This window comes from Panthera tigris, chromosome D2 (genome assembly GCF_018350195.1).
Source record: "Panthera tigris isolate Pti1 chromosome D2, P.tigris_Pti1_mat1.1, whole genome shotgun sequence".
Classification (NCBI taxonomy): domain Eukaryota; kingdom Metazoa; phylum Chordata; class Mammalia; order Carnivora; family Felidae; genus Panthera; species Panthera tigris.
This window is the reverse complement of record NC_056670.1, coordinates 60,337,683-60,354,920: the sequence shown is the minus strand read 5'-3', so window position 1 is coordinate 60,354,920 and position 17,238 is coordinate 60,337,683. Positions and strand designations below refer to the sequence as shown.

Sequence of the window (17,238 nt, the reverse complement as noted above, 5' to 3'; positions counted from 1 at the left end):
ACCTAGGAGCACAATTGCTGGGTCATCATTTTTTATGGTGATAAAATAGAAATAACATAACATTTACCATTTTAACCATTTTAGTGTATAATTCAGTGGTATTAGGTACATTAACAGTGCACTGATACAAACACTGCCACTATCTATTTCACAAATTTTTCATTGTGCCATACAGAAAACCCTGTACCCATTAAATAATTACTTCCTATTACTTCCGGCCCTTGGTAACCTCTACTCTAATTTATGTCACTATGAATTTACATAGTCTAGATAATCGTGGCAAATGGAATCATACAATATTTGTCCTTTTGTGTCTAGCTTATCTCATTTAGCAAAAGGTATTCAAAGTTAATTCAAGTCATAGCATGTATTAGAACTTTATTCTTTTTATGGCTGAGTAATATTTCATCGTATGTATATAACACCTTTTGTTCATCCATTCATCTGTTCATGGACACTTGGGTTGATTCCACTTTTGGGCTATTATGAATAATGCTGCTGTGGACATTGGTGTACAAGTATCTATTTGAGTCCTCTTATCAATTCTTCTGGACACATACTTAGTTATAGAATTGCTAGGTCAGATGGTAATTCTATGTTTAACATTTTGAGGAACAACCATAAGTTTCCACAGAAGCTGCACCATTTTACATAACCACCATAATGCATGAGGTTTCCAATTTCTCCATACTTTCACCAACATTTGTTATTTTAGTTTAGTTTTTATATAATATCTATCCTAATGGGTGTAAAATGGTAAGAATGTGTAGTTTTGTAAGAAACTGCCAAACTGTCTTCCAAAGTGGTTGCATTCTCAGGGTGCCTGGGTGGCTCCATTGGTTGAGTATGATTCTTGATTTCGGCTCAGGTCATGATCTCATGGCTTGTGAGTTTGAGCCCCACATCAGGCTCTGTGCTGTTGGTGTGGAGCCTGCTTGGGATGCTCTCTCTCCCTCTCTCTCTGCTCCTTCCTCTCTCTCTCAAAATAAATAAACATTAAAAAAAAAATGGTTGCATTCTCACCAGCAACAAATAAGAGTTCCTGTTGCTCCACATTGGTCAGCATCTGATTTTTTCAGGTTTTTGGATTTTAGCCATTCTAATAGATGTGTAGTGGGTATCTCATGGTTTTAATTTGCAATTCCCTAACAACATATGACATTGTCTTTTCATATGCTTATTTGTCATCTATATATCATCTATGGTGAGATGTCTGTTCAGATCTGTTGCCCATTTTTAAGTTGGATTATTTTCTTATTTTGGGTTTAAAAGTTCTTTGTATATTTTGGATACTAATATTTTACCAAATATGTGTTTTGCAAATATTGTCTTCCAGTCTGTGGCTTGTTTATTCATTTTCTTTCTCTTTTTATTTATTTTTTAATGTTTATTTTATTTTTGAGAGAGAGAGAGAGAAAGCAGGGGACAGGCAGAGAGAGAGGGAGACACAGAATCCAAAGCAGTCTCCAGGCTCTGAGCTGTCAGCACAAAGCCCTACATGGAGCTCAAACTCACAAACCACAAGATCATGACCTGAGCCAAAGTCAGATGCTTAACTGACTGAGCCACCCAGGCACCCCTGTTTCTTCATGTTCTTCACAGTGCACTTTTAACTTTTAATGGAGTCCAACTTATCAATGTATTTCTTTCATGGAATATACTTATGGTATGTACCTAAAAAGTCATCACCAAACTGAAGGTCCCTGAATTTTCTCTTATGTTATCTTCTAGGAGTTTTATAGTTTTATGTTTTTCATTTAGGTCTCTGATCCATTTTTTGATAATAGCTTTTGTGAAAGGTATAAGGTCTACTGTCTAATTTTTTTTTCTCTTTCTTTATTTCCTTTTTTTTTTTTATGTAAGAATGTCATTGTTCCAGCATCATATATTGAGAAAACTACCCGTTCTCCATTCAATTGCCTTTGCTTCTTTGTCAAAGATCAGTTAATTATTTTTATTTGTGTCTATTTCTGGGCTCTCTATTCTTTTCCATTCATCTATTTGTCTGTTCTTTCACCAGTAACACAATCTTGATTACTGTAGCTTTACAGTAAGTCTTGAATTAGGTAGTGTCAGTCCTCCTTCTGTATTGTGTTGGCAATTCTGGGACTTTTGCCTTTCTGTATAAACTTGATGATTAGTTTTTCAGTATCCACAAAATAACTTGCTGGGATTTTTTATTAGGATTGCATAGAATCTATAAATCAAATTAGAAAAAACTGACATCTTACAAACTGAGTGTTTCTATACACAAACATGGCATATCTTTCCATTTATTTTGATATTTTTAAATTTCTTTCATCAGAGTTTTGTAGTTTTTCTCAACAAAATATAATATTTTATTACATGTATATACCACATTTTATTACTACTTTATTTTTTGTTAATATAAATTGCATTGTGTTTTACATTTCAAATTCCAATTCTTCACTGCTGATATATAGAAAAGCAATAGACTTTTGTATATTAACCTTGTATCCTGCAGCCTTGTTATAATTCCTTATTAATTGTTGGGGTTTTTTGTTGTTGTTACTGTTGATTCTTTGGGATTTTCTACATAATCATGTCATCTGCTAACAAAGACAGTTTTATTTCTTCCTTCCCAATCTGTATCCCTTTTATTTTCTTTGTTTTATTGCATAGCTAGGACTTTCAGTACTATGTTGAAAAGGAGTGATGAGAAGGGACATTCTTGCCTTCTTCCCAACCTCAGGGGGAAATCAATCAATCAATCATTAAATATGATACTAACTACACAGCTTTTTTAGTTCTTTCTTTTAAAGATTTTTTTTAATTTTATTTTTTATTTTTTAAAATTTACATCCAAATTAGTTAGCATATAGTGCAACAATGATTTCAGGAGTAGATTCCTTAGTGCCCCTTACCCATTTAGCCCATCCCCTTTCCCACAACCCCTCCAGTAACCCTCAGCTTGTTCTCCATATTTATGAGTCTCTTCTGTTTTGTCCCCCTTCCTGTTTTTATATTATTTTTGTTTCCCTTCCCATATGTTCATCTGTTTGTCTCTTGAAGCCTTCATATGAGTGAAGTCATATGACTTTTGTCTTTCTCTGACAGACTAATTTCACTTAGCATAATACCATCCAGTTCCATCCACATAGTTGCAAATGGCAAGATTTCATTCTTTTTGATCACTGAGTAATACTCCATTGTATGTGTATATATATATATATATATATATATATATATATATATATAACACATCTTCTTTATCCATTCATCCATCGATGGACATTTGGGCTCTTTCCATACTTTGGCTATTGTTGACAGTGCTGCTATAAACACGGGGGTGTATGTGTCTCTTCGAAACAGCACACCTGTATCCCATGGATAAATGCCTAGTAGTACAATTGCTGGGTCGTAGGGTAGTTCTATTTTTAGTTTTTTGAGGAACCTCCATACTGCTTTCCAGAGTGGCTGCACCAGCTTGCATTCCCATGTAGTTGTTCTTTATCAATTTGGGTAACTTACCCTCTATTCCTAGTTTGCTGAGAGTTTTTATCATGAATAGATGTTGGCTTTTATGAAATACTTTTCTACATATGATATGAGTTTTCTTTTTTAGTCTGTTGATGTGATATATTACAGTAACAAATTTTCTAATGTTGAACTAGCCTGAATAACTGAGATAAATCCCACTTGGTCTTAATGCATAATTCTTTTTATATATCGTCAGATTCAAGTTGCTAATATTTTGTGGAGGATTTTTGCATGTATGTTCATGAAAGATACTGGTCTGTGACCTTACTTTCTTGTATTGTCTTTATCTGGTTTTGGTAATAGGGAAATGCTGGCCACATAGAATCAGTTAAGAAGTGTTCCCTCTGCTTTTCTATTTTTTTAAGAGATTGTTGAGAATTGGCAAAATATTTTCCTTACATGTTTGGTATAATTCAACAATGAAGCTGTCTGGACTGTTTTAAAGCATTTTTAATTATTAATTCAAGTACTTTAAAAGATATAGACTGATTCAGAGTATCTCGTGTGAGTTTTGGCAGATTATGTTTTCAAGGAATTGGTCCATTTCATCTAGGCTATCAAATTTGTGGACATAGAGTTGCCTATGGTATTCCTTACTCTTCTTTTAATGTCCATGGGATCAGTAGTGATGGCCCCTCTTTCATTTCTGATATTAGCTATTTGTATCTTCTCTCTTAAAAAAAAAAATCCAGGTTCCTGGCTTGAGGTTCATCAATTTATTGATCTTTTAAAGAACCAGCTTTGGGGGCGCCTGGGTGGCGCAGTCGGTTAAGCGTCCGACTTCAGCCAGGTCACAATCTCGCAGTCTGTGAGTTCGAGCCCCACGTCAGGCTCTGGGCTGATGGCTCGGAGCCTGGAGCCTGTTTCCGATTCTGTGTCTCCCTCTCTCTCTGCCCCTCCCCCGTTCATGCTCTGTCTCTCTCTGTCCCAAAAATAAATAAAAAACGTTGAAAAAAAAAATTAAAAAAAAAAAAAAAAAGAACCAGCTTTGGGTTTTGTTATTTTCCTCTATTCTTTTCCTGTTTTAAATTTCATTTATTTCTGTTGTAATTTTTGTTATTTATTTTCTTCTGTTTGCTTTAGGTTTATGCTGCTTTTCCTTCCTAGTCCTAAGGTGGAAACTTATATTATTGATTTTACATTCTAGTGTATACTTCCAGAGATACTTTATGCATATAAAGCAAAACAGTCATATAGTCTTCTTCCTTTTTTTACACAAATGGAAGCATTCAATACATGCTATTCTTATTTCTGCTCCTTTTACCTAACAATATATTTTTGAAGTCTTTCCATAATAAGCACATAAAGTGTTTCCTCCTTTCCCTGACTGCACTGTATTCTCATCTCCTCTTGATGGGGGGGGGGGGGGTATTACTGGCAATTATAAACACTGCTGAAATGATTCATTTTGTGCATTGAACTGTGTGACATTTCAACTGTGTGACAACTTTAGACTGCTTAAATCCCAGCTTTGCCATTGACTACTTGGATGGCCTTAGGCAAGCCCTTGTGTCTGTCTCCTCGTCTGTAAAATAGGGATGATGACGGTAATAGCATCTTATAGAGCTGTTATAAGGATTAAGTTAAATAGTACATGTAATACATGGCAAATGTTCAATTAAGTTATTATTTTCCCAAATTGTTGGAAGGGTTGATTAGACACAGGAATAGCGATTCTTTACCTCTAACCGTCTAACAATAAAGTAGAAATCAAGGGAGATTGAGCTTAATGGCCTCAGACTTATTTTTTTAAGATGTTTTAAAAGTAATCTCTATACCCCACATTGGGCTCAAATTTACAACCCCAAGATCAAGTGTCACATGCTTTGCCAACGGAGCCAGCCAGGTGTCCCTATGGTCTCAGATTTCTTAAGTAAAGTTAAGGTCATCTGCTAAGCATGAAAGGGGTGGGGTTGAGAATGGGGCTTGAAGTCTGGAAGAGTAACTGAAGTGGAAGTAAGTCTTTGGATTTGAGGAGATAAAGGGACTATGAAGTTGAGATGTTGGCTGATGATCCCCCACGGACTTTAACGTTTATTTATTTTCGAGACAGAGAGAGACAGAGCGTGAACAGGGGAGGGGCAGAGAGAGAGGGAGACACAAAATCTGAAACAGGCTCCAGGCTCTGAGCTGTCAGCACAGAGCCTGACGCGGGGCTTGAACTCACAGACTGTGAGATCATGACCTGAGCCGAAGTCGGACGCTTAACCGACTGAGCCACCCAGGCGCCCCTCCCACGGACTTTAAAGTCATGCAGGATGATGACAGGATTGGAGAGAAAGGATGTATTATGCTTGTGCATTTCATCCATGTTGGCTCACGGAGCTGCAGTTTGTTCATTCTCATGGTTTGAGTCACTAACCACCTGCCAGGGTAATCATTACCTGACTTCTAGAACCCTAGATTAGTTTTATCTGTTTCTGAAATCTGTATAAATAAGATAATACACTGCATTCTTATGAGTCTGGTTTCTTCACTCAGTATTATGCTTGTGCATTTCATCCATGTTGGCTCACGGAGCTGCAGTTTGTTCATTCTCATCTCTGCATAGTATTCCACTGTGTGATGCATGACAATCTATTCAATAACCGATAAATACTTGGGTTTTTCCTAGTGCTGCTATGAATACTTTTGAGTGTACCTTTAGTGCGCATATGTACAAATGCTGTTGGTTAAATACCTAATAATGGAGTTCCCAGGTCATCAGCTCAGTTGTAGTAGATAATGGGGCTTATGTTTTATTTTATTTTAATTTTTTAATGTTTATTTATTATTAAGAGACAGAGAGACAGAGCATGAGCATGGGAGGGGCAGAGAGAGGGGGAGACACAGAATCCAAAGCAGGCTCCAGGCTCTGAGCTGTGAGCACAGAGCTCGACATGGGGCTTGAGCTCACAAACCGCAAGATCATGACCTGAGTGAGCCACCCAGGCGCTCCGGGGCTTATGTTTTAGAAGAGGAACAAAGAAAACAGGGATTGTAAGGAAGTGGAAGCCACACGAACCTTCAGTCTGAATTCTGGAATAAAGTTACAAAGGACGTTTTGCACTGATCATTTATCAACACTGAAACCAAATTAAAATGACAACCATCAAAGACTTGATGAATAAATCCAAAGGGAGATTCTTTGAAAAGATTAATGAAACTTCTGGCAAATTAAGGAAAAGTAGAAAGTGCAAAATTTAAGAAATATCAATTGCCAAAATTGACGCAAGAAGACTTGGAAGATGCGGCGCCTGGGTGCCTCAGTCGGTTAAGCATCCGACTTCTGCTCAAGTCATGATCTCGCGGTTTGTGAGTTTGAGCCCCGCGTCGGGCTCTGTGCTGACAGCCCGGAGCCTGGAGCCTGTTTCAGATTCTGTGTCTCATCCTCTCTCTGCCCTTTCCCTGCTCGTGCTCTATCTGTCTGTCTGTCTCCCTCTCTCTCAATAATAAATAAACATTTAAAAAATTAAAAAAAAAAAAAAGAAGAAGACTCAGAAGAGTTGAGGAGACCAACAACTATGGAAGAAATTGGAAAATTATGTTAAAGAGTTATCTCTCCAGGGGCGCCTGCGTAGCTCAGTTGGTTGAGCGTCCAACTTCAGCTCAGGACATGATCTTGAGGTTTATGAGTTCGAACCCCGCATCAGGCTCTGTGCTAACAGCTCAGAGCCTGGAGCCTCATTCGAATTTTGTGTCTCCTCCTCTCTCTGCCCCTCCCATGTTCATGCTCTGTCTCTTTCTATCTCTCAATAATAAATAAACGTTAAAAAAGTTTTTTTAAAGAGTTATCTCTCCAAAAAAGGCACTAAGACCTGACACTCTCATATTACCTTCCTTTAGAAGTTCAAAGAATAGATAGATCATTCCCATGCCATTTAATCCGCTTAAGGATATAGAAAAAGATTAAAAGTTTCTCCAATAACTTTATAAAACTAGTAAAATCATAATACCAAAACTTGACAGTGATAAGTAAGAAAACCACAACCCAATTTTTCACATGAGTGGAGATGCAAAAGAATAAAATCCTAAGTAATACAAAGAGAATTCAATTCTGTATTAAAAGAAGATGCTCTGAATAAGTTATTACTAATCTAGGAATGGTTGGACACCAAGAAATCTATTTATAAAATGCATCTGATAAATAAGTATTTGTTACAAGTCTTGAAAATATGCATGCATGTCCCTTAAACAATAATTCCACTCTGAGTATTCTACTCTAAGAAAACATGAATTGTTATGCACAAAGGTTTCACTACAAGGCTATTACTTAGTGTTGTTTGTATGAAAAACAAAGACAAAAACAGAAACAACCTAAATGTCCAATACTATAATACGGGATCAGTTAAATAAGCTATGCTATATGTATGATATATACAAAATGGAATGATATGCAGTCATGAAAAATAATGTTGTAGTGGGGGCGCCTGGGTGGCTCAGTCAGTTAAGCATCCAACTTTGGCTCAGGTCATGATCTCACAGTTCGTGTGTTCAAGGTCCATGTTGGTCTCTGTGCTTGTGACTGTGGAGTCTGCTTAGGATTCTCTCTCTCCTCTCTCTCTCTCCCCACCTCCTCTCCCCTCCCTCCCTCAAAATAAATAAACTTTTAAAAATAATGTCATAGAAAAGTCCTTAATAATAGAAAAATATCTATGCTAAAAAATGCAGTATGGTCTCATTTAGGTTAAAAACACATTTCATGTGCACCTGCATGTCTCAGTAGGTTAAGTGTCCGACTCTTGATCAGCTCAGATCATGATCTCATGGTTGGTGGGTTCGAGCTCTGCATTGGGCTCTGCACCAACAGCATGGAGCCTGCTTGGGACTCTCTCTCTCCCCACTCTCTGCCTCTACCCTGGTTGTGTTCTCTCTTTCTCAAAATAAATAAACTTTAAAAAAATTTTTTTCAAAATTTATTTTTAGCTACCTGCATTATCCAGATTTTTTGCAATGATCACTTGTAACTCTAATAACATGGTAATGAGGATAGGAAGCAATACTTTCTTTCTTTCTTTCTTTCTTTCTTTCTTTCTTTCTTTCTTTCTTTCTTTCTTTATTATTTTATAGGGATCAGGGGAAAGGGGCAGAGGGAGGGGGAGAGAGAGAGAGAGAGAGAGAGAGAGACAGAGAGAGAGAGAGAGACAGAGAGAGAGAGAGAGAATCCCAAGCAGGTTCCACGTTTAGTGCCCGGGTGCCATCGAAGCAGCGCTTTTAAAAAAATTGCCATTTCTTGTTTGTAATTGGGGTGAAACATCAGAGAATCACCTTGGCATTCACTTTAGGAATAGAAAGTACCCATTCATATTTCTTTACCGACCAGATGATCCTACTTGGCCCCGGCCTGGATCACAGGACTCAGGCCTCTTCTTGCCTGGCTGTCAAGCTTCACACAAGAGCTCCTCGGTCCAGCCTACCCTGGTGCAGATACCAGATTCATTCTCCAAAAATGCCAGTGTCTCCTGTCACTCCCCTGCTGCAGAACTTTCAGTCATTCCTCGTCCTCCCTAGCCTTTTGTTTCAGGGCTGATTTGATGCGCCCGACCAGCATCTCGCCTACATGTCTGTAGGTAGGATCATCACCATCCCACCACACATTCTATCCCTTCCAGCCTCTGCTGCTCTCCCTTCCAGCAGTATCCTTCCTCCCCCACTCCCCATGCCTCTACCAGTAGTCCTAACTCTCCTTCAAGGCCTAGCTCAAATCCCCTTTCTTTCATGAAGCCTTCTCCGACCACCCTGGCTCATACCTCCAACCACAAACGGCCCTGAAAGTCTGAATAAAATATCTTTGACAGTCCCGGCAGGTTGTGAGCCTCCTGACATCATTTGAAAATTTGGGGTGATGAGCAACCAGGCAGTCTGGCCTTCAAGGCCTTGCAGGTTCACCTTCACTATGAGGTCCCCTACCTGCTGCCTTCCTGCTTCATTCCAGCATCCCACACACTAGTCTGTACTCCTCAAAGTGCAGATGCTGGCAGGCCACCCCCAGAGATGGGCAGAAATTCCATCCCCCACCGTTGTGAGTCTCACTCAGTGGAGCCTGGTTGCCTGTCTGAGGACCCACGTCTTCTATGATGATTGACACCAGGAATGTTCACCTCCCTGGGGCTGGAAATTCCCAGGTTTGACATCTGCAAATGTCAAATCATTGATAAATACTGGTTGCGCCACTGAAGGTTTCCAGCAAAGGATGAGAAGTTGGTCTGTCAGGAAGATCTACTAATGAGAGCTCAGAAAAACTAGGAAGCCCATTTTGGTATAATGATGAAAAGAACAAATATTGAATGCGTACTTACTTCATGCCAGGCAGCACTTTTACGTGCATAATCTCATTGAGTCACAACTACCCTGATAAGTAGGTTCCATTATTATTTCAGTTTTACAGGGGAGGAAATTGAAACTTGATACATTAACATATACTTAACATAAAATTATCGTACGACCTAGTAATTCCACTCCAAGATATATACCCCAAAGAGTTGAAAACAGGGACTCACACACACGTTCATAGCAGCATTATTTACAATAACCAAAAGGTAAACACAACTTAAATATCCCTCACCTGCTGAATGGATAAACAAGATGAGGTATATCCATATAAAGGAATATTATTCAGTCCTAAAAAGCAATTGGGTTCTGATACAATGTGGATGAATCTCAGAAACATTATGCTAGGTAAAATAAGCCAGATGCACAGGAAACAATGTTGCAAGGTGTCACTCATGTGAAATAGGCTTATTCATAGAGACACAGTAGATTAGAAGTTGCAACGAATAGGAGAGAGGGTATCCAATGGGGAGTTATTCCTTAGTAGGTAGTTTCTGTTTTGAGTGATGACAAAGTTTTGGGAGTAGAGAGTGATGATGGCCATAGAACACTGTGAGTATACTTAATGACACTGAATTGCACACGTGGTTGAAATGGTAACTTTTATGTTGTGTATATTTTGATATAATGAAAATAACTTTCTAAAACATGTCATATAGCTAGAAGGCGGCCCAGCTAGAATTTGAACCCAAACCTATCTGACTCTAAAGCCCATGCTCTCAACCTGAGAGTATGGCTGCCTCTGGAAAGAACAGCAAACCGGGAGTTAGGACATCTGGGTTCTTGCCGTCATTGTCGTGTGTGACGTTCTACAAACCTGACCTTCGAAGGCATCACATTCTTTGGCTGTTAACTAAGACTGAATAAAATATCTCTGACAGTCCCTGCAGGTTGTCAGCCTCCTGACATCTGTCCACTGATTTTGATCTTACAACATGGAAAGCCCCACACCTTGATTCCTGACCCAGATACCATTTGGTTCTGGTGCACTCTGTGGACGTTGATGAATGGGGAGCTCGGGGCGGGGGCGGGTGGGGGGGAGGCCCAATAGTCTTCCCCCTTCCCTAGCTCCTCCCCTAGGGTTTTGCCCTGGAGTTGAGCCAGCCCTTGAGGAGGCCTCCACTCCTCCTTCCTCTGTCTTTTCTGGGAGAGGGCTCCGGCCTGGCTGTGCTCCAGGATAAATTTCCACAAGGCAAGAGATAACACAAAGCCAAGGTGAAGAACAGGGCAGGCCTTAAAAGGGCCTCCTCGCACCCAAGATTTGGCTGCGGCTCTTCCACTCCATAGCTGCCTGTCTTGCTTGCGGGCACCCGGCCACCATGTGGGAGCTCTTGGTTTTCTTGCTGTTCACCCTAGCCTGTTTCTTGTGGCCCAAGGCAAAGTGCCCTGGTGCCAAGTATCCCAAGAGCCTCCCATCCCTGCCCTTGGTGGGCAGCCTGCTATTCCTCCCCAGAAGTGGCCATCCGCACATGAACTTCTTCAAGCTGCAGAAAAAATACGGCCCCATCTATTCCTTTCGTCTGGGGACCAAGACTACAGTGATGGTCGGCGACCACCAGCTGGCCAAGGAGGTGCTTGTCAAGAAGGGCAAGGAATTCTCTGGGCGGCCCCATGTGGTAAGCAGTTCCCACCAACCCTCCTCTCTCACCAGTCCCTGGGGTTCTGCAGTTCTTTGGCCAAGACCAAGCCTGGAATGACCCTCCCGACTTCTGTAATTCTTCCCAAAACAGACTAGCAGGACTGTGGGTGAGAATCAACCCCTCAGACTCCACCCAGCCTCTAAACCAGGCAGGGAGAATCAAAGGAATATCTCCTTTTCTGGACTTCTAAGAGGTGGGTTGGGGCGGAAGCCCCACTCCTGGCATCTCGCCTGGAACTGGATGATGTTCTCTCTGACTCTCAATTTCCCTAATCAACTGAGATCGTTTATGCAAAGCACTTAGCCCAGTGCCCAGAGCAATAAGTGCTCAATAAATAGCCCTTTAGGAATGCTACTCTTCGCGTGGAAAATGGAGTTTAAATGATTACTGTCTTATATGGGAAAGTGTGAGGGAGAAGTAGCCTGGTTTTTGCAGGGCTGGGATTGCTGTGTCTTTGGAGCTGTCCCCAGCTGCTCTGGCTCACATAAGGCTGACACCTGGTAGCATTTCAAGGATGCTGATGATCTATCTTACTGAACCTTCTGAAATGCTCCTGGGGGAGGAGAGAAGCTGACCATCTGGGAATACTGCCAGTGCCCCATCCTCACACCCTGCTGCTGTGTACCCTCCTGAACAGCCCAGGCAGCCCCCACTGCCCCCTCCACCCTTGCCTCACAGCCACTTATCTCTGATCAGGCCAAGGGTTTACTCATTTTTCCTTGGATCAGTCAGCCAGGTCTGCTGGCCAACGGCCTCACTCCCAACTCTCCTGAGCAAAGAGGAAGGAGGAGGCTAGCCAGATGGGGCTTGTGGGGTCATAGGATTTAAGAGGAGGGGCTTTGAAGCCTGATGCTTTTTGAGGTCCCTCTGGGAAGAGGTGGCTTGGCCCAAGTCCAGACTGCATTCTCCAGCTGGGGCCTTATGGTGGGCACACACCCTTGCAATGGGAGGGCATAAAAAGTAGATGAGCTGCTGCTGTGTCTTCAGCACCCCCCAGGGGGCCCAGGGAAAGGCAGAGATCTGGGCAGTCCAAGCCACCTCTTCCCAGAGGGACCTCAAAAAGCATCAGGCTTGTCCGATTCCTACAGCCTTTCCTGCTCTCCAAAGGTGACTCTGGATATCCTGTCTGACAACCAAAAGGGCATTGCCTTTGCCGACCATGGTGCCAGCTGGCAGACGCACAGGAAGCTGGCACTGGCCACCTTTGCCCTGTTCAAGGATGGCGACCAAAGGCTAGAGAAGATCAGTGAGTGCCGGCTGGCCCCTGGGACTGCTGGGGGCTGGTGGAGGGGGGGAAAGGGGCTGGGAAGGGGGCAAGGGCCGGCTCAATCTAGTGCTTTCTTGGCTGCTGCTGCCATCTAGTGGCCTTCTGGTCTATGTCCCTGCCTAAGATGGACCTGGGAGGGATAAAGGCTGCTGCTTAATTCCCCACCATCATGCCCCTCTCTCCTCTCAGTTTGTCGGGAAATCAGTTTATTGTGTGATGACCTGGCCATGCAGGATGGACAGTCCGTAGATTTGTACTTGCCTCTCTTCCTGGCGGTGACCAACATCATCTGCTTGATCTGCTTCAACTCCTCCTTCAAGAACGGAGATCCTGCTCTGAAGATCATACAGAATTACAATGAAGGCATCTTGAATACTTTGGGAAAGGACAATTTGGTAGACATATTCCCCATGTTGAAGGTGAGGATGAGGCCAGGCCACACTTTCAGATCCCAGCAATCCCTGATTGCAGTCTGCATTTCTTACTGCCTAGCTCCAGACCCAATTTTCTCCTGACCGCCTCAGCTACAGTGACCTCTACTTCTTGTGACTCCCTTTAAGACCTTGCCACTTCTCTACAGAAATAGGTTTAGCTTTTAACTATGCATTGTAATACTCATGATAATGGCTCTCATTTATTTACCAATTGCTATGTGCTCGGTGTTAAGCACCCCACTTGCGTTAATCATGTACTTCCTCTGGAAGGTCAGTTTCCATGGAGATTAGAACAGAGGTCTTCAAAAGTTAAAGAATTTGCCCCAGCCTTCAGACTCAAGTCTTTCTTACTCCGAAGGGCTGGGCACACAGTGGAGTCTACTTAGTAGACCCTCAATCAGTGCCTGATGTTTGATTGAATGGGGAGGGAGAAATGGAGATGCTCCCTTTTCCCTTGTTTGGAGTTGTTCTAGTTGTCATTAATAATCCCATTCTGGGAAAAAAAAAAAAAAAAAACGGAGTGCCTGGGTGGCTTAGTTGGTTGAGCATCCAACTCTTAATTTTGGCTCAGGTCATGATGCCAGGGCCATGGAATCGAGCCCTGCATCCACACTCAGCATGGAGTCTGCTTAAGATTCTTTCTCTCTCCCTTCTCCCCCACTCTCCAGAGACAGAAAGCTAAGATCTGCCTCAAGGAGGGATTCTGGTAGCTGGAGAAGCAAAATAGAAGAGGGATGGATCTGACCTTTATTTCTACTTTCCAGATTTTCCCCAACAAAACCTTGGAAAAAATGAAGAATTATGTTAAAAAGCGAGATGAGTTGCTGAGTGAAATCCTTGAAAAACATAAGGTAGGAGATGAAGCAGAAGAGACATGAGATAGGTTGAAGTGTCATGAAAACAGGGCTGAGGTCCATTTTGGACACTGTAGGATCTCTAGCACCTAGCAGAGAGTAGGGAACATAGTAGGCCCTCAATAAAAATGACTTAACTAATGAATAGGGGTGAGGAAGTAAGTAATTGCAGGGGATCTTAGAAGGGACCCACTCACTCCCAAAATTTAAAGAGAGCCCAGTGCTTCCTCCCACCCCACAACCTCATAGGTCCTGCCTGGCCTCACCCCCCCTCCCTCACTTCCAAGTGGAAGGAGCCTTTGTATCTCCAGTGTGGCACGGAAGTATGGCAGGGTATTGTAGATGGGGCTCCTTCCTTATCACTGTCTCCCAACCCCACCCAACCAGGAGAACTTCAGCAATGACTCCATCACCAACATGCTGGATGTACTGATCCAAGCCAGGATGAACTCAGACAATAACAGTGCTGCCTCAGACCAGGATTCGAAGCTGCTTTCGGATAAACACATCCTTACCACCATAGGGGACATCTTTGGGGCTGGTGTGGAGACCACCACATCCGTGGTGAGGTGGACTGTGGCCTTCCTGTTACACCATCCTCAGGTGGGCTTCTCCCTACTCTGGCCTTCCCAGCCACTCTTCACCCCAGCCAGATCCACCTATGGCCCCAGAAGGAGGGAGAAGTAATACCCTCTGCCCTTCCATGCAAGAAGACTGGGCTGCCCCACTCCTTACACAAGCAGTTGTTGGCTTTGGTCCTAGGGTGGAGCTCCTCATCTTCTGGAAGCAAAGCCCAGGCTGCAAAGCCATCACTGGGAAGAGTCTGAGCCAGCTCTTCTGGATGTGACAATAGGATTCTTCTAAGCCCATGCTTCCCCTGGGCTTAGGCATGTCGGTCACATCTACCCTGCTCTGGCCCTCAGTTGTATAAGAAGCTCCAGGAGGAGATTGACCAGAATATAGGTTTCAGCCGCACACCAACTATGAGTGACCGGAATCAACTCATCTTGCTAGAGGCCACCATCCGAGAGGTGCTTCGCATCCGGCCTGTGGCCCCTACGCTCATCCCCCACAAGGCTATCATGGATTCCAGGTATGCCTTTCCTCCTAATAACACAATACTGCTTGCCAGCCCACTTGGTCCCTCCTCCACCACCCCACCCCTCAGCTTGCTAGTCAACCTATACTCAACCATTGGCCATCAATCATCCTACCCATGACCCTACTGATCAATATAGGGTTGATTGGCCACCTCCTAACACCCGTGACTAATCCACAGATCTAACCAACCTCCCTCAGAAGCTGCCTGCTGCCCTGGAGACATGTGGTCTGGGATTAAAGACCAGGTGCTCTCTACTCCTACTCAATCCAGTAGCCACAACAGATGCACACACATGCACCAGCTCAAAATGCACACCCACATGCCCTGACAGACATAAATGTCCACATATACAAGTATTAACACGTAAGAGCTAGTCAGGAAGAGGGCTAAAGAAAGGCTAGATTCATACCGAATCTGGAAGAAGCTGGGGAAAAGATGAGGGAGTGGGCACAAGGACGTATAGGGCTTTTTCCCCCAGGCTGGGGGACTGTGGAAGCTGGGGGCTGAGCAGTTTGGGAAGGACAATATTTTAGACTCCTCTTTCCTCTCCCTCTTTGGGACAGCATCGGCGAGTTTGCCGTTGACAAGGGCACAAATGTTATCATCAATTTGTGGGCACTGCATCACAATGAGAAGGAGTGGTACCGGCCCGACCAGTTCATGCCCGGTGAGTCCCCCTTCTGTCTTGCTCCCGGGCCACACAGCCAACCTAGCCTCCGAGCTCCATCATTCCAGCATGCCATTCCCTCTGCCCAGCTTGCTACTAGAAAACTCCTGGCTCCAGCTACATGAACCTGTTGACAGCCCCCATTCTACCTTGGACTTACCCAAACTCTTCACAGCTAGGTTTCTCATTTTCTCCTTCTACCAGCTGTAAATGTCCTCTAGGAAGCTCTCTAGGTGTATGGCTCCCAACAGGTCAGCCCCTCTCCCCTTGGACGGTGGCATTTTCATTTGTTAATACTGCCTCCTTTCCACCCTTCCTGAATATTGCATTTCTTTTGTGCATTTCTCAGGGCTACCTGAGAGCTGGGTCGTGTCTCTCCTCAGGATGGGGTTCCCCCATGCCAGGCTATCCACCTCCTCAGACTGGGGCTCCCTGGGCAAGGCCGCATCTCCCCCTCAGTCAGGCCAGAGCCATTACTGCACTGACCCTGGCTGACACCTCCCCATTCCACAGAGCGCTTCTTGGACCCCACGAGGAGTCAGCTCATCTCGCCATCATTAAGTTACTTGCCCTTTGGAGCAGGACCCCGCTCCTGCCTAGGTGAGAGCCTGGCCCGCCAGGAGGTCTTCCTCTTCATGGCCTGGTTGCTGCAGAGGTTCGACCTGGAGGTCCCGGATGATGGGCAGCTGCCCCACCTGGAAGGCAACCCCACGATGGTTTTTTTGATTGAGCCTTTCAAAGTGAAGGTGAAGGTACGCCAGGCCTGGAGGGAAGCCCAGGATGAGGGTAGCACCTAGAGGCTGACCTAGCATCCCCTGATTCCACCCTGTGTGGCTCCACAGCACAGAATTAGAGGTGCAACTCCACCTTCCCCTGCCTTTCCTCCCTCCCCGGGGCCCACACTGCCTTTTGTTCCAGTCTGCACTCCCTGCTAGTTGTGTGCATAAACAAAAGTTTTTCTTCCCGGTCCCTGAGCAGTTCATTTATTTGTTCATTTGTTCACTCATTCTTTCAACAAATATTTATTGAGCACCTACTATGTGCCACTCACTGTCCCTGGACACTCAAGCTCCCTGGTTTCATGAAGCTTACACTCTAGTGAGGGCTGACAAATAAGCACTGCAGAGACTCCTAAGTTCTTTGAAGTCAATTATACTGGATGCTGGCGATGTGAGAAGAGAATGGCAGAGTGGAGGGTGGCCACTGCAAGCCAGTAGCTGGGAAGATGTAAAGACCTGGGGAAAGCATCCCATGCTGAGGGAGCAGCAGGTGGAAAGTTCTCGAGGTGGGAGAGGTCAGCATGGTGAGATAGAGCAAATGAAAGGGGAGAACGGTTCCTGATGATGGGGTCAGATTAGAGGCAGGAGCTAGGTCCCATGGAGCCTTTGTAAGTAGCAGGGAGGAATTTAGGTGTTTACCCCAAGTATGATAGGAAGTTGCTGTTGGGCGGGGGCAGGGGGGGGG

General features: G+C 43.7%; 1 protein-coding gene across 1 annotated transcript; it reads left to right on the top strand.

The window, feature by feature from the left end:
• Nucleotides 1-11,051: 11,051 nt before the first annotated feature.
• Nucleotides 11,052-16,743, top strand: LOC102966057 (steroid 17-alpha-hydroxylase/17,20 lyase). Its single transcript, XM_007080233.3, has 8 exons — nucleotides 11,052-11,426; nucleotides 12,558-12,696; nucleotides 12,907-13,136; nucleotides 13,916-14,002; nucleotides 14,393-14,608; nucleotides 14,929-15,098; nucleotides 15,671-15,774; nucleotides 16,288-16,743. The coding sequence occupies exons 1-8, from the start codon at nucleotides 11,130-11,132 to the stop codon at nucleotides 16,569-16,571; spliced, it is 1,527 nt and encodes a 508-aa protein (XP_007080295.2). The 5' UTR covers nucleotides 11,052-11,129; the 3' UTR covers nucleotides 16,572-16,743.
• The last annotated feature ends 495 nt before the right edge of the window (nucleotides 16,744-17,238 follow it).